The sequence below is a fragment of the Mesocricetus auratus genome, unplaced genomic scaffold (genome assembly GCF_017639785.1).
Source record: "Mesocricetus auratus isolate SY011 unplaced genomic scaffold, BCM_Maur_2.0 Super-Scaffold_100024, whole genome shotgun sequence".
Classification (NCBI taxonomy): Eukaryota; Metazoa; Chordata; class Mammalia; order Rodentia; family Cricetidae; genus Mesocricetus; species Mesocricetus auratus.
The window spans coordinates 10,742,255-10,769,259 of record NW_024429205.1 but is presented as its reverse complement, the minus strand read 5'-3'; the positions used below and the strand labels follow the sequence as shown (position 1 = coordinate 10,769,259).

Genomic DNA, 27,005 nt, shown 5'->3' with positions numbered 1-27,005 from the left:
TGAAAGTGTAACTGTCAAATTTATTTTCATTAGGCTATCGTTTTATGAAGAATTCCTAAGGTTTGTGTTTCCTGACATGCAAGAGTTAGCGGTTATAGCCTGGTTGCTATAAATACTGCTCTTGGAAGCAGCACCACCACGTTAGAGGTAAGACTCTAGACTCTATTACTGCCATCCTATTCCGTCTGCATGCAATCAGAAGGTTCTGAACAGCTGGTTGGGAAGGTAGCCAAGGTGCAGGAAAGATGTCTGTGCTTCCTTTTCAAGGGCGGCCAACTCCTGAACGGTAGGTGCCAAGATATCCACATGGCCTTTATAGTTTCCACCTGCACCACACACACAAATCATAAAATAATGTAAATGACACGCATGAAGACTTGTCAGGAAGACTTGGGCTCAATTCTACTCTATCACTTCAAATACTGTTTCTAGCATTAAAACCTTACTACTGGGAAAGTTTTCTACAGTACATTTAGCTTTAACTTTGTAAATCAAGAATTTCAGTAGAAATTAATATTCATAGTTTACTCTGAATCAGAAACATTCAGAATCAGTCTGGGCAAAGAGAACACTAAACAAGTCGCCATTTACATGAAAGACTTCTGATTCTTTGTTCAAAATCACCTACAATACTCATTTCCTAATACTTCATTAAAAGTTCAAGTACTCTTGATATGAATGCTTCAAGATGATCAGCTAAATTGCTGTCCCTCATTCACACACAGATCACACAATAAAATGCTACAAACCAAGTAATAATAAAACACTGGAGAGTAATTGGTAGAGAATAATTAACATGCTAATAATATACTATTAGCATAAGGGAACAAAATCATGGTCTTCACACAATGATATTCAAAGAGGAGACTTAGCTAGGTGTGGTCATACATGCCTATAACCTGATGGGCACTGAAAAGAGGCAGATTTAGTTGTGTGGTCATGTAAGCCCGGCTAGCACTGAGAAGGCTGAGGCAGGGGGATGTTGAGTTTCAGGCCAGTCTGGACTACGAATCAGTGGGTGCAGAGCGGGGAGGGAGGGAGGCAGGTGGGCCAGTGCATCGGAACATCGGAAAGCTTACCGCCAGCAGCCCTCTTTTGCCCATATGTAACTTTCCCATCAAACTCATCCACTGGAACCTTTATATCTGGCTCAACCTGGGAAATGGTGCAGTTCAGGTGTTCTTCTATCTCGGAAAGCAGCTAAGAAAAAATGAGAAAATTACAATATTTCAAATCAAAATTTCACTTTGATAGAGATTAGGCCAGCCTCAAAGGTTGAACAAAATACAAGCTAGATCTCTGGAAGGAGTTCCCAAATCACAACTTACAAATAACATCATTAGTCAACCGCAAACAGGTCAAAGTAGAGATGTATTTTTCTAGACAGATGCAGTTTGTCTATCTCGGTCTCACCTGCATTTCATTGTACCAGATGGTACAGCCGCCATCTTCCTTGAGCCTCGTGTTATAGCATCCTTTCCCACGGCTGCTGCACACATGATACCAAACCTACAGTAAAGAGAGAAAAGCATGAACATGTATAGAGATAGGGACTAACTACATATTTTGCTATCAATTTCTGGGATTTTCACATTTTATTTCCTTAAAACACCAGAAAAATAGGATAATGTATTTCATTCAATGGCCACTGCTTGGTGGCTAATTGAACAGATCATTGAACAAAAGGATGTGAGTTACAGAAAGAAATTCTTAAAGCAAACAAATTCATATACTGACATGATAACCTGATGTCCAAAGGGACACATGCAGCCAGGTATGGTGGCAAATGCCTGTAAACTCAGCACTCAGACTAAGGCAAGGAAGATCAAATTTGAGGCCAGCCTGGGCTACAAAACGGCAGGCATGGGGTAGGAAGGAGATAAATAGTGGAGAAGGTTATATTAAAATTAATATTTTAAAGACTGTTTATAGCTAAGAAATATAAAACTCATAGGGGAAGCATGCACTTGAATTTGAGAAAAAGATGTATGGGAGACCTTATAGAAGTTAAAAGTTCTTCTGCAAATCTGTGTGTGTGTGTGTGTGTGTGTGTGTGTGTGTGTGTGTGTGTGTGTGTACCTGTGTCACCCCAAAGTGTGCATCACCCTATAGTGTTAGTTTTTGTTGAAAAAGCTGTGCTAGGGCTCTTAGGAATGTCTGTGTTTTGCCCTTTCCATTGTAAACCATGTGCTATTATTTGTCTATTCAATCCATGCAGAGGGAGGAAATGCCATAAAATTTTCACTTACTCCCCTTTGTGACTGATTCTAATCTCAGTAGGAAAATCAAACTGCTTTTACTTCCCAATCAAAACTACAACTCACAATGACCATAACAGAACACTGGGAAGATTACCTTTTCTTTTTCTGTTGCCACCAGGGAAATGGCCAGGCCCATCCTGCAAGATTTCAAAGCCTGAATTAGACCTCAGTTCTGAAACACAGGAGCTCAAAGGGGAGGAAGAGCCTGGCCAATACCTTTCAGCTCGCCCCACTCTGCCAATCCGGTGCACGTAGTTCTGCTTCTCATCAGGCAGGGTGACATTTATAACTGCAAGTAAAGCAGGGTTAACAGCTGCCATTGTCTGTGAGGTTACAGTGTAAAGCAGAAAACGTCTTCTCACCATATGGAACACCGTGGATATCAATTCCTCTAGCAGCTACATCTGTGCAAATCAAGAATCTTACGTCTCCTTTCTAAATGAACCAAGAAAAAAAGAAAGGATTCTGTCAGTGAATGTACAAGACATGAAAACAATCTTTCCACCAAGAGAGCTAAACATTACTTTCAGATTTGCTGTCTGGACATAACCTGCTGGACCAAGTCTTGGCGTTTTACTCTAGTATCTGCAGAAACACGATATGAGTGGTTGGATTCAACCTTGTTTTTCTTACACCAGTGTTATTAAACCTGGCTTTATCTTTACTCTTTAGAAATGTCTTCAGAAACCCCAAAATACACAATAGAACAGAACATAGAAACTTAGGTGTTAACTTTACTCAGATTAAACTAAATCTAGGGGCTGGAGAGATGGCTCAATGGTTAAGTGCATTGACTGTTCTCTGGGTTCCGTTCCCAGCACTTATATAGCACTAGCAACAATCTGTAATGTCAGTTCCAGAGGATCCAACACCCTCTTCTGACTCCTGTGGGCACTACACACATGTGGTGCAGGTAAAACACCCACACCTATTTTTAAAAAATCTCAAATACCAAAGTAAGTCCAGGCAACTAGATACATTACCCCAAGGTCACACTTCTTTTGTAACAACAGACAAGTCCCAGAGAAGGAGTAGGGAATGAGCCCCTGGTGCTTACAAAGGAGACACAAATGAGCTTTGGATGCTTCAGTGCAGAGGAAACAGGATTGGGAGGTGAGAGGAGCACACTGAACTGACTTTTGGTCTCCTGTAAGCCCCAAATGGCAGTGCACTTGGTGAATGAAGCCAGGGATATCAGCATGGGCATCATATGTCCACATTTTCCACACCATGGGTCTCATGTACACCTATCCTGTACATAGCAATGAGCACTCTGGTGAACAGGAATGTCAATGAGAAGGAAGAAAGTGCTGATGTTCAGCTCTAAATGGCTGAGGCCTACTAAACACACCCAGAGCTCTGAAAGCCATCAGTATGCAGAAGCACCTGGAAGGGTGCACTCCAAACAAGAGCAAAATGCAACCAAACCCTAATGACCACCTTCATTTATTAACAAAGGGAATTCTCTGTAAGTGTTCATGACATGGTTTACTAGCCCATACTTGTACAAAGTATCTTCGTGAGAAAAGTAATGTAAATGTAGGTATGTCAAAGAATAGCTTATTGAGCACACTACTCAGGAGCAGTGGCCGTGGTAGTAAGCCTACCTACCAGGAACATGAAATTTGCTATCTGAGTGTCAAAGATGACTAACACATAGTACAATGAAGATGTATGGGTAAGGGTAAATGTTTTCAGTCTCTAGGATAAGAACTGCTTCAATGATATAAAGTGTCACAAGAACACTACAATCAACAACTTTAAATAATAAGGAAACGCAGGCAACCAGGCACTGTACCTTAAATCTTTCCAAGTTTTGTTTTCTCTCATGAGGCTTTCTGTCACCGTGAAGACACACACATGAGAACTGGTGTCCTTTTTTATCAGGTCCTAGTGAAAAGCATATTGAACAACTGACCTTGAAAGGCAAACTAACAGCACCTATCTATAAAGATCATACCCCAGCTTGGCACAAATGCAGGCAACAACTTTTCTGTCACAGGCAAAATGACATTAAAGTAAAATCCACGAAAGGCTGGGGAGGCAGTAAGCATGGGCAGAGTCAGCATCTTTAAGCCCAGCACTGAGTGTGGGGATGGACAGGTAGACCCTTGGAACTCACTGGCTAGTAGTGCAAAAAGGTGGGAAGTCATCAAAGACCTCTCTGGCTTCCACGCATGTGTACCCCCCCACCACACACACTCCCAAAAACCTCTAAGCTAACTGTGTAAGAATGGACCCTTTGACTGAAGTGGTTCTACCACTTAATCTCAACACCAAATGAGAGTACTCAGGCATGCTCCACAGCCCTAGCAAAATTTGATATTTCCATTTCAACTTAGGAATATTTCCACATTGATTTATGTATTTAAACATGAAATCATCTAAATGTAAAAAATTTCCATTTTAATGTCTATTCTACCTGTATAGGAATTCACTGACTTGTATAGACTTTGGGTCTAGTTAATTTTAATGTCTTATTTATTTGCAAGGTTTGGGCCATTATATTTTCACTATAGTAGTGACCCTTTATTTCGACTAATACTTTTAAGATCTACTTCTTCATCCCTTACTAGACTTTTAGATTAGTATTTTGCCATATGTGTTTATTAAAATTAAAGTCATGACTAACATAATAGAACGTGTATCTTGCAAACCAGAAAATGGTTTTTAATAATTTTCTTGGGTTTTTGGTATGTTCTTTTTTTAACAACATATACCTAATATTCATCTAGATTAATACTCTATATGACTTTAGCAGAATACTTCAGTCCACCAACACTTAAGTTTAGTCAGGATTTTTACAATATTAATCTTATTCTCTGATTTCTAATATGTATTTTTTTCCTTAAGGACTAGAGATGGAACTCAGAACCTTATTCATGACCAGGCAAGTCCTACCTCTGAGCTATATCCCCAGTTCTTGGGCTTTTGAGATACTATCTCACCTCATGATCCTCCAGCCTCTGCCTCCCAAGTACTGGGATTACAGGTGTGTACCATGATGCCTGGCTTCTTTCTTCCTTTAGCCTTATTTAAGGTTTTTCCCTCATTCCTTTCTCCTATTTACCAGTCTAGAAATCATACTTTCTATTATTGTTTTAGCCTTTAGTCTTTAAATGTTAGTGTTAATCAGTAACCTAGATCTACAGCCTTAGAATTCCATGATTCAGGTTTACTTTAATGAAGACTGTAGCAATGTGGGAAAGTTCTCACAATTTACCCCCAAGGTTTATCCATGAAAATGTACTGGAAAGACACTGGTAAGTTACAATGTGCCATCACTGCTTTCAACTCTCTCTGTGCATGCATTATGGCTTTTATCAATGTGCAGCTAATAGTCTATGAAATGAGGAAAGAAGTGAAAAAAATTTACCTCCTCCTTGTTGCATAAAGTACTGCTCCAAGTTATCACAGTCAATTTTAGTTCTACAGAAGATAATTGCTTGATCCATCTTGTGCTCCTTGATTGCTCGGACAGCATACTCCCCCTTAAGTATTTTAATAGCTTCAGACCACATCTCTTGATTACCATAGCAACAACAGAAAAAGTAACAGAATGTCAATCTGAAGCTGTCATGAGTACACATTATCAGTCAGACACATTGCTTAACTCTAAAAATCCCTGCTATACTACAGATAAGGTAGAGCATGAGAGTGAAATATTGAGTTAATTCATTACTTCATTTATTTCTGTTTCTGTCGATGTCTTATACTTTTAGTGCATTCTCTCTCTCTCTCTCACACACACACACAACCTTTTAAGAAGAACACAAATGTGCAAACACACTAATACAAAAGCTACATACACCAAACCTTGGTACTTTCCTCTCAAGCATTAGTTATAATTGCTCTTGCATTAACTTCCCCTTATGTTCAAGACCTGATTACTGGATTATCTTAAGCCTTAAGGAAATTAGTAAATCTAACCAGCCTAACACTACTCCACAGAATGAAAACCTGGCTGGAAGCTTCTGAGTCATGGAAAGGAGTACTATCATGTTAACTCTCTGCTGATGCCCAAGCTGTGTGTAAATGCTCTCTGGTTGTCTCCAACTACAGTGGAGTCAGTGAAAGCTTTAACAGCAACACAGGATGCAGTAACAACTGGTACTTATGAAGTTATGAGGTGCCCCTCTGACTATGGGTTAACAAAATGTGCTTAACTAGCACTTTGTCTACTTTTCTTCAACAGGAAGAAGTAAGTACAGATAATGCTAATCTGGAGTTATACATAAAACTGATTTCAAAGGAACTCTCATCAAGATTGTAGCCAATCCCTTTCAAATGCATGTCACAAACCTCTCAGTGAACTCTTCTTCTAAGGACCCACCCAAGACATCTGATGCCAGACATGCAGTCTACAAGTTTAAGATCCATTTACTTAGGTTGTAGCACCTTGTATCCTACTGTACCTATACATTTTTGAAATGCTATGGACACGAAACAAACTGTCTCATAGGCTATCTTCATTGAACTGTGACAAACGGGTAGAGTTTTTGTTTAAGTATATGAAGCCCTGCAGACAGACAGTAGTAAGGTTGAACAATATAAATGTGTTTAATGCCCTGAATCACACATTAAAAGTCACAATGATCACAAAAATAATCAAGAAAGCCAGATTATTTGTCTTTCACCATTATAGCTGAAGGCATATCCTCCCCCCATGCCTCATCTTTATTTTTCTTGAATTTCAAGGTCAATATAAATCTGTCTCTAGACAAATGTGTTAAGTTTTCTATGATCTAAAAGACTTATGATTCTGAAGTCACACAACTCATGTCTAAGTTCACTGATTCACATTCCTCCTCTAAGCTAACTGGTATTAGCATGCCCCATTTCTTGTTATTTCTTACTGCTTTTATTTTCCCATTCTAACTTTCTAGGTCATATCTCATGTCTTTCAGGAAAATAGTTGAAGTAGAAATCCAACAGAGCAAACAAATCATCTCTAAGATCCTTAACACATTTATTAATTTTTTTCCGCTTACCTGGACTGTTAGCACCAGGTCTTGTGTTATCTTTTGCGTGTACATCATCAGTCTATCAAAAGTGAGAGATTAAAAAGGAATGGGGATGATAAGGAGTGATTAAGAGCAAGTGTCTAAAGGAAGAAATTAATCTGTCTTTACACTGAATTTCAAGCACTACTTTATAATCTGTACACAAAACCATTTTTCAGATTCAGAAAAGTCCTTCATTAACTAAGGAAATTAAGTATAAATGGACCAGTGGAAATAAAAATGTAGCTTTCGGGCTACTGCATACTTAGAATGCACACATCTTTATTATATAAGTAAATGTAGTAACAATGGGGAAAAGGGCAAGATGAGTAAGTGAAACGGACTTTGATGAGAACAGGGCACAACAAAAGGACACAACATAGCTCCTATTGGAATGTTACTAAAATGGAAGTTTCTGCATCTGAAATTTGACATAGGTAATCTTATTTGCAAAAACTGGATCAAGGGAGCTAATCACAAAGAGAAAAGTAAAAGATGAAATTTGACATTTATTTGGTGCCTTTTACATGCCCAAGCTTTCACAGTCAAAACACTGCTTCATGCTAGGCTCTGGGACAAAGGCTCGAGCTTTAAGCACTGCTAAGAGCCCAAGATCAGCTCTCCACACAAATGTTCACATTGCACGGCACTTACTCGAATGTGGTTCTTTCCAAGCCGTTCCCAGAGCTTGTCAGTTTTCGGATTTACAGGGACAACGACGTGGTGTACAGTATCTGGAACAGAATCTTCCCCTTTCAAATCGACCCACGTGGGAAAATGCATTATCTTCTCAGAGAGTTTCTTTACATCGAAAGAGTGCAAAGTAGCAGAGCAAACAATCACCTAAGAATGGGAGAGCTTGGTTCAGATCAGCTTTATAACAATCAGCATCCCGTCACACTCCCCTTTAAAGCTTATTTCTTTTATGTTTTGAGAACCACACTCACAATGAATGATGTAAGAACAAAGTATAGTAACCAGGGAATCTAAAACACATCCAATACCTGACTCCATGTAATAACTACTAACAATGTGACAATGGAAGGCTATCAGTCAGTACATATCCATGCACTATTAACTATGTCACACCGGCACACTGTCAGTCCCCTCACTGTCACATAGAAACCATGCCATCTCTCCCTCTGGAAGCTTTCCAGTTTGTTTGTTTTTAAAATCAAAGGCTTCAAGTTATTGTTCATTCCCTTTCTTTAATATCTCTCTTTTCTCAAATGCTTCCTATGGAAGGATGAGAAAAGGAAGGGCAATGCTTTCAAAAACAATCACTACAAAGGTGACTGTCAATAGCTGAAGCTACTTCCCCTTCGCACAGGAAACAGCACCTCTATTTAGACTGTCATCTGTGTGTGTGTACTCCTCAGTAACTAGATGGTAACAAAGAAAATGTTTTATACAGTGTACTTAATCAAAACTCTTTGTTCCTGCAACAGTGAATAACACTGTCTACAGACATTTTTGAGCCGCATTAGTCATTTGATACCTGAAGTCTTTTCCCATCAGAAGTAATCTGAGGAATCTGACCATGCATCCTGTTGATAAAGTCAGAATAACCTTGAGAGAGAAGCCCATCCTGTAGAAGAAAAGAGTTTTTAATCAGTATTAAAATCTTAAGTTTTAAATTGAAAATGTAAGATTAAAAAAAAAAACAAACATATATACATACATATCCCCATATTTATAAAATAATTATCTGCTGGATATTAAAGACAAGTTATAAATTCAACTTTAGGTTCCCTGTGACTACAATATGAAAAAGGTATAATAAATAAACCCAAACCATACTCCAATATTCTAAAATTAATACAATAGTTTATAACACATGTCATTAAGATAATGACTTCAATTTGAAAACTGAAAAAGCTTCAGTGCTGGGAAATTAACCCAACCATCTTGAGAACAATTTGAAAGAGTATTTCAAAAGCCTCAAACACACTTATGTTCTTCCAGATGGTCCACATTTTGCATCTGACATTAAAAAAAATAATTTGTTGTATAAAAAATAATGTATGTACAAACAGCTATTAGGAATAAAAAAGCAAACTACCTGTGGAACTAGTCAGAGAGAAATTAAACAAATCCTGATGTATCCATATAACAGATCATTAAACAGCCTTCAAAGAGTAATTACAAATAATGATATGAAACATTTGTGATGCAATTTTTTTAAAATAAAGATTTGCCTGAACTTCCAAAGATTGATTTCAATTCCCTACAGTAATTCAGTGCCAGAATCCCTACTGGATCCATAAATTCAGATGCTCAAGTCCTTGGTGTAAAGCTACTGCATATTCTCCACCTACTTTAAAGCACACTTGGATTCCTCATATCTACATGCAATGTAAATGCTATGTAAATAGCTGTAGCACTGTATTATTTAAGCAAAATCATAAAAGTCTACATATGTTCAATATAAATGGGATTTCTCAAATTTTTTTACTCAAGCTTGATTTAATATACACATACAAAAAGTTAAATGTCTGTATATCAACAGTATTTGAAAATGTGCTTAACTGTGATATTTAGGTAATAGGACATGGCTGAATTATATTTTTTCCTTTTTATAAATCTTACATGAAAAAACATAAGCATACTCTAAAGAAAATATTTCAACATACTGCTTCATCCAGAACCAAGAATCTAACTTGAGACAAGTTGAGCTTTCCAGTTGATACCAAATCATCTAATCTTCCTGGAGTACCGACAACAATATCAACCTAAAAAGACAAAAGTAACACTGAAGGTAAACTGAAAAATTAGTATAATTACTTTAAAATAGCAAAGTATCACTTTCTACTTAAAACAAATGCGAGAATACTGAAATAGTGACAGTCAATACAATGGATATATAATATTATACATCACATTTGTGTTTCATTTGAAGTTAATATAACTTTAGCAACTGATTTTAGACAGCTTTAACTTCTAAACATAGTCTAATATATAAAATTTGCATTTTGCAAGAAGAAACATGAATTTACATGAATTCTAAAATTAGACAAGAACTTGAATCCCAGTTCCACCATTATCCCACTGTGAGACCATGAATGATGTCATCTAGTATCAATTTTCTCATTTTAAACAGGGAAAATTCTTTATCTTACAGAACAGTTTTGATAATGAAGAAAAGACACACAGAGCACTGCATGCCAGTATGTGCTGAGTGTTCCCCATATGTCATTATAGCTGAGTAACTGCGATTAGACTGAGTGCTCCCCTTATGTCATTATAATTGAGTTACTGTGATTAGACTGAGTGCTCCCCTTATGTCACTATAATTGAGAGTAACTGCGATTAGACTGAGTGCTCCCCTTATGTCATTATAATTGAGAGTTACTGTGATTAGACTGAGTGCTCCCCTTATGTCACTATAATTGAGAGTAACTGTGATTAGACTGAGTGTTCCCCTTATGTCACTATAATTGAGAGTAACTGTGATTAGACTGAGTGCTCCCCTTATGTCACTATAATTGAGTTACTGTGATTAGACTGAGTGCTCCCCTTATGTCACTATAATTGAGTTACTGTGATTAGACTGAGTGCTCCCCTTATGTCATTATAATTGAGTTACTGTGATTAGACTGAGTGCTCCCCTTATGTCACTATAATTGAGTTACTGTGATTAGACTGAGTGCTCCCCTTATGTCACTATAATTGAGTTACTGTGATTAGACTGAGTGCTCCCCTTATGTCATTATAATTGAGTTACTGTGATTAGACTGAGTGCTCCCCTTATGTCATTATAATTGAGAGTTACTGTGATTAGACTGAGTGCTCCCCTTATGTCACTATAATTGAGAGTTACTGTGATTAGACTAAGTGCTCCCCTTATGTCACTATAATTGAGAGTAACTGTGATTAGACTGAGTGCTCCCCTTATATCATTATAATTGAGTTACTGTGATTAGACTGAGTGCTCCCCTTATGTCATTATAATTGAGTTACTGTGATTAGACTGAGTGTTCCCCTTATGTCATTATAATTGAGAGTTACTGTGATTAGACTGAGTGCTCCCCTTATGTCACTATAATTGAGAGTTACTGTGATTAGACTGAGTGCTCCCCTTATGTCATTATAATTGAGTTACTGTGATTAGACTGAGTGCTCCCCTTATGTCACTATAATTGAGTTACTGTGATTAGACTGAGTGTTCCCCTTATGTCACTATAAATGAGAGTAACCGTGATTAGACTGAGTGCTCCCCTTATGTCACTATAATTGAGTTACTGTGATTAGACTGAGTGCTCCCCTTATGTCACTATAATTGAGTTACTGTGATTAGACTGAGTGCTCCCCTTATATCATTATAATTGAGTTACTGTGGTTAGACTGAGTGTTCCCCTTATGTCACTATAATTGAGAGTAACTGCGATTAGACTGAGTGCTCCCCTTATGTCATTATAATTGAGTTACTGTGATTAGACTGAGTGCTCCCCTTATGTCATTATAATTGAGTTACTGTGATTAGACTGAGTGCTCCCCTTATGTCACTATAATTGAGAGTAACTGTGATTAGACTGAGTGCTCCCCTTATGTCACTATAATTGAGTTACTGTGATTAGACTGAGTGCTCCCCTTATGTCACTATAATTGAGTTACTGTGATTAGACTGAGTGTTCCCCTTATGTCACTATAATTGAGAGTAACTGCGATTAGACTGAGTGCTCCCCTTATGTCATTATAATTGAGAGTTACTGTGATTAGACTGAGTGCTCCCCTTATGTCATTATAATTGAGAGTTACTGTGATTAGACTGAGTGCTCCCCTTATGTCACTATAATTGAGTTACTGTGATTAGACTGAGTGTTCCCCTTATGTCACTATAATTGAGAGTAACTGCGATTAGACTGAGTGCTCCCCTTATGTCATTATAATTGAGAGTTACTGTGATTAGACTGAGTGCTCCCCTTATGTCATTATAATTGAGAGTTACTGTGATTAGACTGAGTGCTCCCCTTATGTCACTATAATTGAGAGTAACTGCGATTAGACTGAGTGCTCCCCTTATGTCATTAAAATTGAGAGTAACTGTGATTAGACTGAGTGCTCCCCTTATGTCATTATAATTGAGAGTTACTGTGATTAGACTGAGTGCTCCCCTTATGTCACTATAATTGAGAGTAATTGTGATTAGACTGAGTGCTCCCCTTATGTCATTATAATTGAGTTACTGTGATTAGACTGAGTGCTCCCCTTATGTCATTATAATTGAGAGTGTGATTAAACTAGGCTCAGACCGTCTCATTATTCCTCATCATTTCCATATCCACACTTGTACTCAACATTGCTTGTTTTTAACAAACAAACAAACAAACAAATAAATAAATACACTCGGGGGTGGTGGAGCATGCCTTTAATCCTAGCACTTGGGTGGCAGAAGCGGGCAGATGGCAGATTTCTGTGAGTTTGAAGCCAGCTTGGTCTACAGTATAAGTTCTAGGGTAGCCAGGGCTATTACACAGAGAAACCCTGTCTCAAGAAAAAAAAAAGGCAAATAAACAAAATAAAACGTGACTTTTTTTTTTTTTTTTTTTGGTTTTGCGAGACAGGGTTTCTCTGTATTGTTTTGGAGGCTGTCAGCCCAGCCTGGCCTCGAACTCACAGAGATCCGCCTGCCTCTGCCTCCCGAGTGCTGGGATTAAAGGCGTGCGCCACCACCGCCCAGCAAAATGTGACTTTTAATTAGAAGTCTAGAAGGAAATTCCCAGGAAGCAAAGCATAAACAAAACATGGTGGAATTTCAGATGGAGAATTTAAAAAAGGACAACTGCTCTAACTTCTGGGTAAAAAGAGGATGTGCCCACAAGACATCTTTCAGCAAAGCCTCTTTTGAGGTCTTGTGCTCATTTTAGCCTCATTTGACTTTTCTTGGACAAAACAGAATTTGTTCCGAAGTTAAAAGCACAACTTACCCCATTATCCAAAACAGACAGCTGATCCCGAGCTGCAACACCTCCAATTATGAGAAGCTCCCTGGAATGAACAGCAGAATGATAAAGGAGGAAGACTAAAGTCTGGTCTACAGTTACGTCACTGATGGAGAGCCGCGATAAAGTGAGTACGGAGATGGGAGCAGAGCACCTCACCCCCAAACCCAGGAATGGCACGGAGGAGACTGAGAGCTTAGAGTAAGGAACTCAGTCCTCAGCTGCACAGCCTCCCCCACATAAGCTCTCCAAAACCAGATTTCTACCTTTTAAAATATATTTATTTGTATATAGAGTAGTTCTGGAAAAATGGCTCGAAATCAGAATTTAAAAAGGTTGCCTTTAGGAAGGACAATCAGAAACTAAAGATAAGACTTGTATTTAGTGTCACTCATAGCTTGTTTAAGAGACAAAAAATTATCTCATTAAAAAGAGATTTATAAGCCGGGTGGTGGTAGTGGATGCCTTTAACCCCAGCACTTGAGAGGCAGAGGCAGAAGCAGGCAGATTTCTGTGAGCTCAGGGTCAGCCCAGTCTAGTAAGTTCTAGGTCAGCCAGGGCTGTTAAACAGAGAAACCCTGTCTCGAAAAACCAAAAAGAAAAAAGATTTATTTCATGTGCACGAGTGTTTTGCCAACACGCACACAGCATGCAGTTATATACGTCACATACATGTCTGCTGCCCATGGAAGGCTGTCAGATCTGCTGGAACTTGAGTTACAGACCATTGTGAGTCAACATGTGGGTGCTGGAAATTGAACCTGGGTCCTCTGGAAGAGTAGCCAGTGCTCTTTACCAGTGAGCTATGTCTCTAGACACCAAATCCCCCTTTTTTGAAGCAGGGTCTCATTATGTAGCCCTGACTGGCCTCAAACTCACTGTGTAGATAGGTTAAATATAGTCAAATAGGCACTAGAACTTCAAAGTAAGGCAAGGACTTATTTGTATTAAATACCAAATTAATAATCCATAGTTTCATCATCTTCACCAGTGAACTGTTTTTTACCATCTATCTCCCCCTATAGCCTTTGTCTAAGCACATTAATTTTTATAGATAGCAACAGTAACAAATCAAGCCACACAGGCATTTTACTTGTTTCCAAAAATACTCCTCGGAAGGTCTCAGACTCTTATACACTAAGCAGGAGCTCTGTCATCAGTGAAGAGTGAAGAAATGAAATTAATTTAACACTGAATGAAATCAACCTCTGGCCAAAGGAAGAAAGTTTGAATGAAAACACTATTACCACAAAGTTATAGTGTTTCATGTAGTATATCAATACCTCCTCTTGTTTAACTTTATTTTTCCAGAACAATTTAAACTTAAAGACAATAAGCATTGAGCTCAAAAGGAAGGCTTACCGTAACTTAGGGTTATCAATATACTTCTTAAACTGCTTGACGTTGTTCAGGGTTTGTTCAGCTAACTCCCGTGAGGGCTCCACAATGAGAGCTTTTGGAGCATTAGGGAGAAATTTTGTTTGTGACACCTGTGCATTACCTTAGGAGAACAGAGAGGACCACAGGTCACATAAAGCACACCCAAAAATACCATCAGTTGAAAACCGTGCATGCTAATGTACGGTAATAATAGTAAAATATGGGGACATAATCCAACAAAATAAAGCTAAAATTCCTAACATAACTTATGATTTTTTAAAAGTCTAATTGAGATGAGAACAATTGATTGATACAGTTGTTAAAAATAACCCATTTCCTTCTGACAAGCCAGAAAATGTATTTAAGTGGATGAACTATATACCAGGCAATAATACAGGAAATGGTGTAAACTTTCAAGTCAAGACCACTTGGATCTGAATTCAGTCCTACTTATCTTGGGCAATTGACTTCAAATCCTTATCTTCGGGCCCCTTGTAAAATGTGAAGGGCACTACCCCAGAGGGCTGTGTGAAGACTAAACAATCTGTGGAAAGCACTTACTCACAAGCACAGAAGCCAAGCCTACCACTGCCATCAAGACTGAGATAGCCCAAATGCCTTAACAGACACAAAGTAATTCATCATTTAAGTTCTGAAATGGAATTTTACTAGTCTCTTAAGGCGGTGGATTCAACCAGAACAGGAGGCAAATGGGACTCACTAAGAGGAGGCCCTCCCACTGGAATTCTCTAGAAACTCTCACCCTCTCAGATGCAGTAAGTACCTGTGTGCTGCGACTTGACAATGTAACTATCTGGGGCCTTGGAGAGACCAACAAAACCGTCTTTTGGTGGAAACTTAAATTCTTCTTCACCAAAGTTAAATTTCAATTCAGCATTCTGGTATTGAATAAAAGAAAAAAAAAGTTTTAACCTAATGGCAAACTGCCAAGTAAAATATAATGAAAATCAAACAGTTTAAATCACAGAAAAACTTCTAATTACCTTCAAAACACAGGCAGGGAAGAGGGCTTGGTTTTTGATATGTGCTGGTATTTCAAATGCCAGACCAAGGTCTTTTCCTTTAAAACAAATAAACAGAAGCAGAGAAATTAAAATGAAGAAAAATTTCCACATGCACAAGAGACGCCACTAACCTGCCCTGCCTTCTCATGCTCTCTGGAACCCAGGGATGTAGGTGGGCTGTCTGGAGCCAGTCTCCTCGCTGTTTGACGTGACTAACTGTCCCCTCTTCCTGTCTACATGTCTCATTACTCCCTTCTACAAGACCTCTGCCTCTTCATAGCTCACACATACTCCTACATTAGACACAAAACCCTCCCTTGGACCCACTGCTCCTTCCACTTAACTTGCATTTTTCTTTTCATTTATGAAGTAAAGTCCCTGATTTCTGATTTTAGGACATTCTTCCTTCTGTTTATCCCCATTGGCTACATGTCTGACTCATGTTCACCCACCTCTCTGCCCTACCAAAATAGCTATCGAGTACCAAATCCTATAGAGAACGGTCGCTCCTGTCTCTCTTGATAATACTTTCAGCAGAACTGGGCGCAAGCTGAGTTCTTCCCCCCTCTGTGAAATAGTCTCCCCTTAGGTAGCCGGATCCCATGCACCCCTGTTCTTCACTCTCTTCTCTCTGCTAGATTCTCCTCAGTTAGACAGCTTTTAGCCACAGGAAGCAGGCTTTGGAGCTTTACTATCAGTTATGTACTCTTACTCCATAGGTGATTTCAACCCACTTCCCACCTCCTAGTCTGTTTTCAACATAGCTGGCCCATCCTGTTGGAGACATGCCACCCCTCTGTTCAGAGCCGCAGAAGGTTTCCAACATATTCAGAACAAAAAGCAAAGCTCGCTCTACAGCCTACCCACTGAGCTAACATCTCTCCCTGCAGCTCAAGCACCTGACACGGGTACCACCTACCTGTTGCTAAGGCAGTGCACACTTCCACCCCAGAACCTTCTCTTTGCTCTTCCCTCTGCCTGAAATGTTTCTTTAAGTCTCAGCACAACCCTACCCAACTGAAAACTGACTCATTTTAAAGGTCTTCTCATCAGCAGAGCCTTCTCTGAGCTCTCACTATGGAAAAGCACACACCCACACAGCAATGTACTCATTATGGAAAAGCACACCCCCCCACAGCAATGTATGGAAAAGCACACGTCCCACACAGCAATGTATGGAAAAGCACACACCCCCACACAACAATGTACTCCCTTGCCTTGCTTTTCCTCTCCTTCCCACCTAACGCTAACGTTTCACTTGTAAACAATGGGTGTCTGCCTCTCTTCATCAGTGTGAAAGCACCAGAGTTGCCCTTCATCTGCTCCACCTCCTGTCGTGGTTTCATCACTTGACTAGTACAGATGGCGCATAGCAAATACTCAACAAAACAAATACTGAAATGAAAGGTGAATAGAGGACTGAAGAGGAGAGTAAGAGAACAGAACCAAGAATCACAATTTTTCTTACCGAGAAGATCCAGAGCACCTACCATTCTTAGAGAACTTCACATGCCCTTTATCAATATCTAAGTAGCAGCCAATGGTATCGTGCATAGTGAATTCCTGAAATCCCAGAAAGTAAATGTCATTATCAGAAAGCAAGATCTGAAACGAGGTTAACAAGTCACAGACAGCAGCATCAAAGCAAACACTGGTGTTTCAAAAGAATTTCTCTACATGGTAAGGAAGGTCTCAAAAATGACCATCTGGCATGGTGGCTCACTCCTGTAAGCCAGCATGGGAGAGACTGAGGCACAAGATCACCAGGAACCTAGGTTACAGATAAGATTTTCTCTTAGGAAAGTAAACCACCAGAAAACTGTCAGAGCACACATCCCATCCAATAGCAGATACATGCGACAGGCTTCTCAGAATCAACATGACATTAAGGAATAATGCCATGGATTTAGGGTCAGAGAACTATATTTAAAGTCCTCATAACCAAAACTAAGAAATGAGCATAACATAGATATAAGTTCCAAAGTCAGAATGAGATAAAGACAATATACTTTGGAGGGGCTAATAAAATTTTAAGTACTATCTGTTTAGTCGTACATCAATTTCTTTTTCCAGGCCAAACCTGAACTATCTTTGGAAAATGCTTGTCTTTGAGAAGCATTTCCACATGCTCAGTCACGTCCTAAGTGATCAAGAATGCAAGAAGATTTACAAACATTACTGAATAAACAGCATTAGAGCTTACCTCTCCGTAATTATCGAACTGTTTATTGTGGGATTTCTTTCCTGTTCCACCGAAGCCAAATCCAAACTTGTCAGTACCTAGATTTTAAAGGTAGTTTACTAGAACTCTGAGTTTACAACGAGCTTTAAAAGCCACATGGAAGAAGTGATTTTACCCATGCAGTCTCAGAGCCCAGAGCAGACAAACCTCCCTAGGCTCCTGAGCCCTGCATCACCTGGGGTATTTTCAATCAATGCAGAATATGCAATATTACAGACACAAGTGACACTGCTGCACCCTTGGCTTTGGTCACAAACTCACAATCATCTGAAGTGTCTTTGCAGTAGTGTATGTTTCAAGCATGCTAGGTTTAGCCTGATCTTCATTCTTAATCTTATTCTCCAGTTCCACATTGACAGAACATGAAGTGGAGGTGCTAATTGGAAGCAAGCAGTAACTTACTTTAAGTCTTTTCTGGAACTGGGAGAGGTACACATAAATATCTTTTGTGTCCATAAAATTACACCCCAGTATAGTGAAGTCTATTAGTTTGTCTCCCAAATAACAAAATGTTAACAATCTATACGTATAAGGTAGTTCAGTTACTATAGAAACACTTACCTAGGTCTAAGGAGGCCTGCATGGTAGACCACCCAACTCTGCACAGCCCTTGGTCATGACAGGATACCTCATAGTAGTGTTTTCCTGTAAGGGTAAAACTCTATGAGATTTACACAAATTACATGCACACGACACATTTACCAGCCCCCACTGTTCTGAGTTACACTTGTATGTGACCGAGAGCTGTGGGTCAAATACCTTTCAGCAATCCTCTAGTGGCTCTGCACCCATGCCATTCTTTCACTTCTCTGCTCTGACAACACAGGCCATCCGACCCAATTGCTAGATGAGAGAAAAGCATACAGAAGTGTCCATCAGTACAGCCCACAAACCGTCCATCATGAAATAAAAACCAGTCAGTCACCAATAACTGCTTCCCATGCCAGTGTTCCAGAGTTTACATTCCTAAAATGACAGCAATGCTTCCTTTTATCCCTGCACCTCCTGGGCCATGTTGGTTACTAGGGTCTATACTGTCACCCTTAGGACAAAAATTCACAGAAGAAATCCAGAAAAGATGGGCACAACCCCTAGATTGTTTGCCTGAAACATCGTCTCGTGCCTGTTTAGAAGCCATTCCCCAGTGCTGTGAGGACAAGAGGACTAAGGGTGCCATGGGACCCACGCATCACAATTTGCTGACTACTTAGTAAGATGCATGTGACCAGTGTGTGCTATTTGGGTAGTACTGGGAGCTCTAAGAGATGAGGTGTTACATCACATACCAGAGTCAGACATATGCTTATTAAATAAAGACCTGGCTTTTGTCTATACCAGAAACTGTATCTTTTGCCCTATTCATGTTTCCAAGTCATCCTCTGTACCTGGTAAAGAACAAACTTGTAAAATAACACTTCATCAAACATCTTACCACATTTTTCACAAGTTTTAAGTTCTTGCTCATGTGATAATGAATATTAAGAACCTTTGCATAAGGGTCTCTGGTGAGCTGCCTGCAATACCAGCACTTGGGAAACAGAGGCAGGAGAATTAAGAATTCAACAGGGGATCAAGGAGAAAGGTAGATAGATGCATGTAATTAGAACACAGGTCTGCACAGATGGGAATCCCAGTGAATCCTACTAGTTTATACAATTAATGTGTTAGTTAAAATAATAAAACAATAATAAATATAGGCATTCTTTTATAATTTCTAAGTCTTCTATTTGGACTAGAAAAGTTTTTCTTCTATTAGACTATACATGCCTAATTGTACATACATTTCTACTAGATTATACATACCTAATTGTACATACATATACACACACATATAATTTAAATCTCAAGTACATGTGGAATTTATTTCTAGTTATGATATATATAGAAGCCAATTTTTTGTTGCATAAATCTCCCCTCTCCCCAGTGAAATATAATATTACAAAACTACATTTTTTATGCACATTAATTTGTCACACATACTAGGCTTTATTTCCATCATATTCTACTGTCTCCTTTTAGTTGAGCACTATACTGTTTACCTTTAGTGACTATATTCTAATCTCTGGGAATCAAATCATGTACAGCACTTTTTCATACTTTTCTTGGTATTTTCAAATATTTTGTTTTGCTTTGTTTTTGTTTTTTGAGACAGGGTTTCTCTGTATTATTTTGGAGACTGTCCTGGAACTCACTAGGTAGATCAGGCTGGTCTTGAACTCACAGAGATCCGCCTGCCTCTGCCTCCCGAGTGCTGGGATTAAAGGCGCAAGCCACCAACGCCCAGCTTGCATGTATTTTTTTTAAGTTTCTGAATTATCAATGAGTAGGTAAAATGTATCTACTTACCAAAAGCAGACCCTCTGTCATATGGATTCATCTGCCATTTGTTGAGCACTTAACAAATGAATGTAAAAAAAGTGAGTCATAACCATATGAAATATATAAGTCTATGAAAGCAGAAAATAGTTTATATTTCATATATCAATGCCCTTGATCCAACATGGTTTTACACATTATTTGTAATATACACATATATGTGCAGCTGTTTTTACTGAAGACAACACTAACCCTGAAAATTAAAAGGTGCCAATGATAACCACTGTCCTGTTTGACTAAACCTAGTCTCCCTCCTTGTTTCAGTGCACTCTGTATACCAGAGACTGATCTTTGTCACTGACAAAGTGAAGTTCAGGTAACTAAGCAACGCGACCTTAAATAACTGACCTCATCAGCCAGTCCTTTATTTTAATTCAATATGAAATTCTCAAGTCACACTTTCATTTTTCTTCCTATTTTTGTGTTTGGTATCTTCCCTTTTCCAAAACATCTTAATAGGCTATGAATGATAAAAATTACGGTAACTAAAGAGACCCTACATGCAGTTTAGCGCATCTTCTGTCCAAGGCAGAGATCCTTTCTGGCTCATGTCTGGTCAAGCGCTATCTATCAAGTTTGAGTGCTTTAGCTCTGGAGAACTGTCTTCCTCAGGGCTCCCTCTTCCTCAGGGCTCGCTCTTCCGTCAGCTCACCTGAACCACTGGCTAGTCTAAAGTTAAGAGGCCCTGCACATTACGTGTAAGCTGTTCCTGGTCTGCTCCCTAGAGCAAACATGTCCTTTCCTCCTTTGGTCATCGACTGTCTTCTCCCTAACCCTTCGTGTTTATAAATGCACGTTTGTGTCTCCTCACCAGACATGACTTTTAGACCCATCCTGCTTCTTCTACTTAGCCACCTCAAAAGCATTCTTATCTAGCATCATCTCTCATAAATGAGGGCATATAGCTGTTAAAAGTTCTGACACTATTTTAAAATAGGCCAAAAGAATAGTTATATTCATTGTCTATCGCATAATTCATCTGCTAAATTAGTTCATCCTCTCTGACATTATTACTTTCATATCAAAAAGAAAAAGTTGATATGCCAAGTTCACTCAACTTAAACTTGCTATGTTTCACAATTCTGTTTTGTAACATAAAACTAGTCACTTTAAAATATATAACAATTTGTTAAAATGTGATAGAAGCAGAGATGAAGACTGAAATTTAGAAACTATGGAAGGAAAAAGATCATAACTTAAAGAAATGAAAGTGAGATTATTCATAGTAGACAGGATCAAAGCCCAGTAAGAGGATCAGCCTAGAGTCTGTAAGGAAGACAAATCCCACATTGCACAACATACTAATTCAACCATAGTCGTAGGCACACACAGTTACATATGGTTAAGAAAACCACAGAAATCACCAAAGGTTAATTCCAAATGCCACTATGTTCTCAAAAGAAGCATTATCGGTGTTTTAGGATGGAGGATTCACTAATTATGTTGTAAATGTCACTTGTTATCCCTGTTTCCAGGACACAACAAGGCAATTGCATACACAGGCAATAAATGCATACCTTAAACTCAAACTAGCAAACAGAGAAGGACTAATTACAAAAAAGAAAACAGCAACATAAAAATTACCCGAAGCACCAGTTTTGATAGTAGTTTTCCCTTTCTTTCCTTCCTGCTGGTCTTTCAGGGTCTCGTACACAATCTGGATAACTGGAATACTAAAGGCCTGTCAGAGAGATGTTTCCTACATTAGTAGTCAGCCGCTACTGAGCAGTCAGTATGATTGAAGACTGCACATGCACTTTAGAAATTATCCAGAGGGCTGCTCCTATTTCATTACCCAAACCTAAATACCAATCAGATAATCAGGAGTTGACAGACGCAAGCCAGCTGACATCCTGGAATACAGAATGAGGAACTTGAGAATGAACACAAAGCAGAACACGGAAAAGCCATCTACTCAGACTGCTTCTCTAGTCGAGGAGCACGGAAAAGCCATCTACTCAGACTGCTTCTCTAGTCGAGGAGCACGGAAAAGCCATCTACTCAGACTGCTTCTCTAGTCGAGGCCAGCAACAGGCATATTTTCTGGGTGTGGTCTTTTTAAGAGCATCCTGAAATGCCTACAAACGTTACAGAATCTGTGGTGCCTCTCTCTGTAGGCGTCTATAAAACTACATTCTTAAAACCATACTCTCTTCAAACCTTCATAATTTGCCAACAAGAGAAATATTACTCTGAATGGCTATGCTTGCTAGCTTTAAGTCAACTTGAACTGAGCTACAGTCATTGAGGGGACAGAATCTCAACTGAGAAAATGTCTCCATAAGCTCAGGCTGAGGGCAGACCTGTGGGGCATTTCTTAATTAGTGCTATGGGAGGGCACAGACCATCATGGGTGGTGCCATCCTGGACTGGCGACCCTGGGTGTTATAAAAGAGCAGTCTGAGCAGGCCACGAGGAGCAGTCTGTAAGCAGGACACCTCTCAGGCCTCTGCATCAGCTCCTGCCTCCGGATTTAGTCAGGTCTGAGTTCCTGCACTGGCCTCCCTCAATGGACTGTGACTTAGGATACGTAAGCTAAATGAACTCTCTCCTCCCCAAGCTGCCTCTGGCCATGGTGTTTCATCATACCAATCGTAAACCTAATTAAGTCAAAGACAAAATCATCATTTCTTACATACCAGAGGGGGCTGTTTTAATTATTTCAAAATATAAGCTGTTCAAATACACAAAATACAAACTGTTTCAATACTTTAAAATTCGGGTTTTAATTAAATTTAAATGTATTACTTACACCAGTTTTTCCACTTCCTGTTTCTGCTGCCTGAATGGGGGAAATTAATTGTAGTTTAAATTGTGAATTAAGAGAGATCAAACAGCATAATATCATGTAAAAATCTTGTAACACTTGACTAGCTAACTATGCTACCACCCACCATTATCTGCAATAAAAACTGAAAAATCACCCAAGCCTATTCCCACAGCTTCTGTAGAATATGCAGACCATAATATATGAGCTACAAATGCTGGTGAGTTAATAAAATTAATTTGGTAAAACAATTCCAGTTGTAAGCTTCTGAGGTATCTTAAAGTGAATTATACATAGCCCCGGAACATGTATGCCCCAAACCACCAACCACATTACTAAGTGTAAACCTACCATAAGTACATCACCTCCTCCTAGGATCAATGGGATAGATTCGGCCTGGATATCAGTTGGCAGACTAGAAGAATCACATTTGAAGAACTGTAGTTAGCTATTTGACAAAAATTACTGTTCATATTACAAGATTTTTGTCAAAAATGTATTTGTGTTCTATATACTTACAGCCAATCCATCTCTTCCACAGCTTGTGCAATCTCAGGCATAACACCCATCTCTGAAAACAAAAAGTCATTTTAATAATTAAACCTATTAATAAATCATATTCTCTTTAAGTCTCTTATATGGAACTGGGGAAAGCTTTGAGTGTGGCTCTTATACTGGACCTTTGTATGGAATTGCTAAGAGTGTTCAGTTTTGAGACAGATTTCACTTCAATCCAAGGTCTCATTTACAAAGACAACCTTGGGACAAAACTATAAATCTGTTTTCTCTGCAGAAAAGGGGACTTGTCATCCCTACTTTGTAGGAGTACAGGAAAATGTGAGGTAACACTATAATACCACTGGCACAGTGCCATTAGCACATGGTAGCCACCAGTGCTTGTTTAGCTATTAATGAAGGAGTTAAAAATCTGACAGTTAGGCTCCTAGACCTGCATCTCCAGTTTCACTGGGTGATAATGCAGCAGTTCTATGTTCTGGCTAGTCCAAGACCATCTGAATACCCTCTAGGACCTAAGAAAAATAGACAGCCCACATTTCATTGCAGCCATATCAAAATTCTGTTCATAAGGCACCATGTATCCTAGACTAGAAGAGGTTTTAATGTACTTACTATAGAGATTTGACAAGTCTAAGGTAATGATCATGCTATTTTCCCTGATTTGACTATTATGAAACACATTTAGGGATCAAAGCTTCACACTGAACTTTCTAACTACATACAAATACTATGTTTCAATAAAAACTTAAAGTGTAAGTAAATCAGAAACTCCCATATATAGGAATAACTTCGGTTTTGAGCCTCGTAGTCCTTCTTAAGTTTAGATAACCTCTCAGCCACCACTACAATGCACAGCACACAAGGCGTGTGAAAAGAGTTTTCACAGTAACACCACTGCTTTAAGGGGAAATTCATTTCTCTAAGTTTGAGAAATAAAATTGTTTGTATTTTTAATATATAAATACTGATTAACCAATGGGAGGCAGGGGTGCCAGTACAGAAAACCTGAACAATGGGTTGTCAGGTGAAGACCTGTTATGTTAATTGTCTATTTAAATAATTTTGCAGAAAATAAAAAATTTGATACAGTGGACAGTTGTCATTGTATCATTACTCAAGTGAAACCAGTTACAGTTAGGTAAATTACTTAACCTTCCTTTCCACAGATAAACTACGTAAGCCCTAAAGATGAACAACTAGACTCACCTGCCTAGCAACTATACCCTACAGTCTAGGTCTATGCTGTCTCCTAAAATGCAAACTATTGGGGAGAAAGGAGAGCAATGGCCCAGGCTCAGTGGCTTAAGACACTTGCCACCAAGCCTGAAGACCTGAGTTCAAGCCCCTGACCCCACATGGTAGGAGAGGACCAACTCTAGCAAGCTGACCTGACCTTCACTCGGGGAACATGTCTGTTCAACTCCTACCACCAAAACATAAGGAAAAGTTAAAAGGAAAGAAAGTGATGGTTTTAAATATGCTACACACAGAGTATTGCAAGCTCAAGCTGTTTGCAAGACTGTTACAAGCAGCAATCACGGCCGGGCGGTGGTGGCGCACGCCTTTAATCCCAGCACTCGGAGGCAGAGGCAGGCGATCTCTGTGAGTTCGAGGCCAGGCTGGACCGACAGCCTCCAAAACAATACAGAGAAACCCTGTCTCATAAAACCAAAAACAAACAAACAAACAAACAAAAAAAAACAAGCAGCAATCATGGGTTGCTTTTACCAAATTTTAGACAGTTTCTTGCCAGATCCTGGTCATGTGTTGGGCATACTTTCTACAAACTTAACCTTTTTAAGGGAAAACAGGACATGCTCAGATTCTTTAATTTTACTTTTGTCCTGAAACTTAGACATTTCTTCCAAAGATGTGTGTCTATAAAACAACAACCTACAATTTCCTGACAGATTTCAGGTCTAAAATTGTATTAAGTGAGAGCATTCCTCTTAGGAGACGTGACTTTAACAGAAAGCCTGAGATTTCGAATTTCTGATATTCTTACTGGAGAAAATGGAAAAAGCAAACAATATTAAAATGTCATTTAACTAGGTTAATATGAAAAGATAGCAAGTCTAATTTATTGCTCTGTGTGTGTGTGTGTGTGTGTGTGTGTGTGTACACATATACAGAGGGATCATATTTCGTATACTTAAGGTTGGCTGAACTTTGCAAAACTGTGGGTGCATAAGCAAAGGTGGATCGAGAAAGTGAGAAACATCAACTGGTGGGTTCAACACCCCATTCCAAATTCTGTTTGGTGTCAGAAAGCAACTAACTCATTCTCAAAAGTTATAGTTAAATGTGTCCCCAAAGAAAATCCTTTTCCTTTGGCTTTGACATTCAACGTTAACCCTCACAGTGTGATGCTTAACAAACGACGATTAGATTTAGTCGTGGTAGTTTTTTTTTTCCCCCTCGGGAAGGCTTGTGTGTGGGAGGGGAAGGGGGGACCCCTAAACAGGACAATCATCCTTTCCCCCAAAATGCCCCCTTCCCCACGCTAGCGGCTGCCTGGCCTGGCCAAGGCCAGATGCGTCGCGGGACCCTGCCACGTCAAAGAGGCAGGAGGCCGGGCTCCGCGAGCGCAGACGCCAATGTCGGGATTTGCAAGACCCACGGCAGAACGGGGGAAGAAAACGCTGCTCGGCGAAGACTCCCGGGTAGCGCTCGCGAGAAAAAGCCAGGCCTGAACCGGCCGCCCCTGCCGGACGGCGCGGGTCCCCGGAGGGCGACATCTCTCCGGTCTCCCGCCACCCGACCCACCCCACCGCCACAACAGTAACCCCGAAAGGCTCCCCGTGGGCCGGGGCGAGCCGCTCACAACCCCTCAGCTTCCCACCACGCACCGGAGAAGGCCGCCATGTTCGCGCACTCCTCCGCCGCTCGCTCGGCCGTTCCCTCCCTCCCTGCCTGCAGACACGCCGCGGCTGCGGCGGCGCGCGCTTCCGGTCCACGCTCTTCGGTGTTCCTCCTCCGGGCGGGGACGCGGACCGAGGACAAAGGTTCCGAGAAAGAAAGGACCTGCCGGGCTGCTCACCTAGTCCTGTTGGACTTTGGTTTCCCCAATAGCCAGGTCTGGTCGTTATTAGCCCTCTTTAGAATTACGGTGTGCCTAGAGGAAGTCGTGTGCTGTTGAGATTATTTTTTCCTCGATAAAGAAGCCGCGATCCTCAAACAAGGAGCCAGGCTGCCCTGACAACAGAACTGGGCTCTCTGACCTCAATCTCACAAGGATGAGAGGGACAAATGGTTTGGGAATGACTTGGGAATGCTCTGAATTCATTGCCCAGCCAATGAGGACTAGAGAATGTCTGCCACCCATAGGACCAATTAACTATTTTTAATAGAAAAACTAGTGGTGCAGGTGTTCTTTCCCTCCTTCAACCATGTTTAATGTAGTGCTGATAGTTTCAGGCTTGACTTCAAGCTATCTTAAGTCCCCTTTCTATTCAGAGAGACGGGTCAGTAAAGAAACGATGGCTCCTCC

The 27,005-nt window shown here is 39.8% G+C and overlaps 1 protein-coding gene across 1 annotated transcript; it reads right to left on the bottom strand.

Annotated features, from left to right (window-relative positions):
- Nucleotides 1-26,499, bottom strand: Ddx1 (DEAD-box helicase 1). Its single transcript, XM_040730753.1, has 26 exons — nt 26,365-26,499; nt 23,516-23,567; nt 23,348-23,411; nt 22,982-23,011; nt 21,814-21,910; nt 20,200-20,247; nt 18,613-18,696; nt 18,415-18,498; nt 17,815-17,891; nt 17,102-17,174; nt 15,591-15,667; nt 15,371-15,485; nt 14,569-14,707; nt 13,192-13,252; nt 9,898-9,996; nt 8,763-8,852; nt 7,919-8,107; nt 7,253-7,304; nt 5,638-5,784; nt 4,060-4,151; nt 2,624-2,696; nt 2,478-2,550; nt 2,356-2,398; nt 1,414-1,509; nt 1,080-1,200; nt 1-326 (listed from the first exon to the last, which is right to left on the bottom strand). Exons 1-26 carry the CDS (start codon nt 26,378-26,380, stop codon nt 196-198), a joined length of 2,223 nt encoding a protein of 740 aa, XP_040586687.1. The 5' UTR covers nt 26,381-26,499; the 3' UTR covers nt 1-195.
- Nucleotides 26,500-27,005: the final 506 nt, after the last annotated feature.

Bases quoted from the DNA above. Each gene is read 5' to 3' on its own strand.
- Ddx1 (XM_040730753.1), bottom strand. The intron at 18,697-20,199 runs GTAAGTAGATAC...TCTCTCATCTAG, and splicing joins TGACAGAGGGTCTGCTTTTG to CAATTGGGTCGGATGGCCTG. The intron at 2,551-2,623 runs GTGAGAAGACGT...CTTTACTTGCAG, and splicing joins TATCCACGGTGTTCCATATG to TTATAAATGTCACCCTGCCT.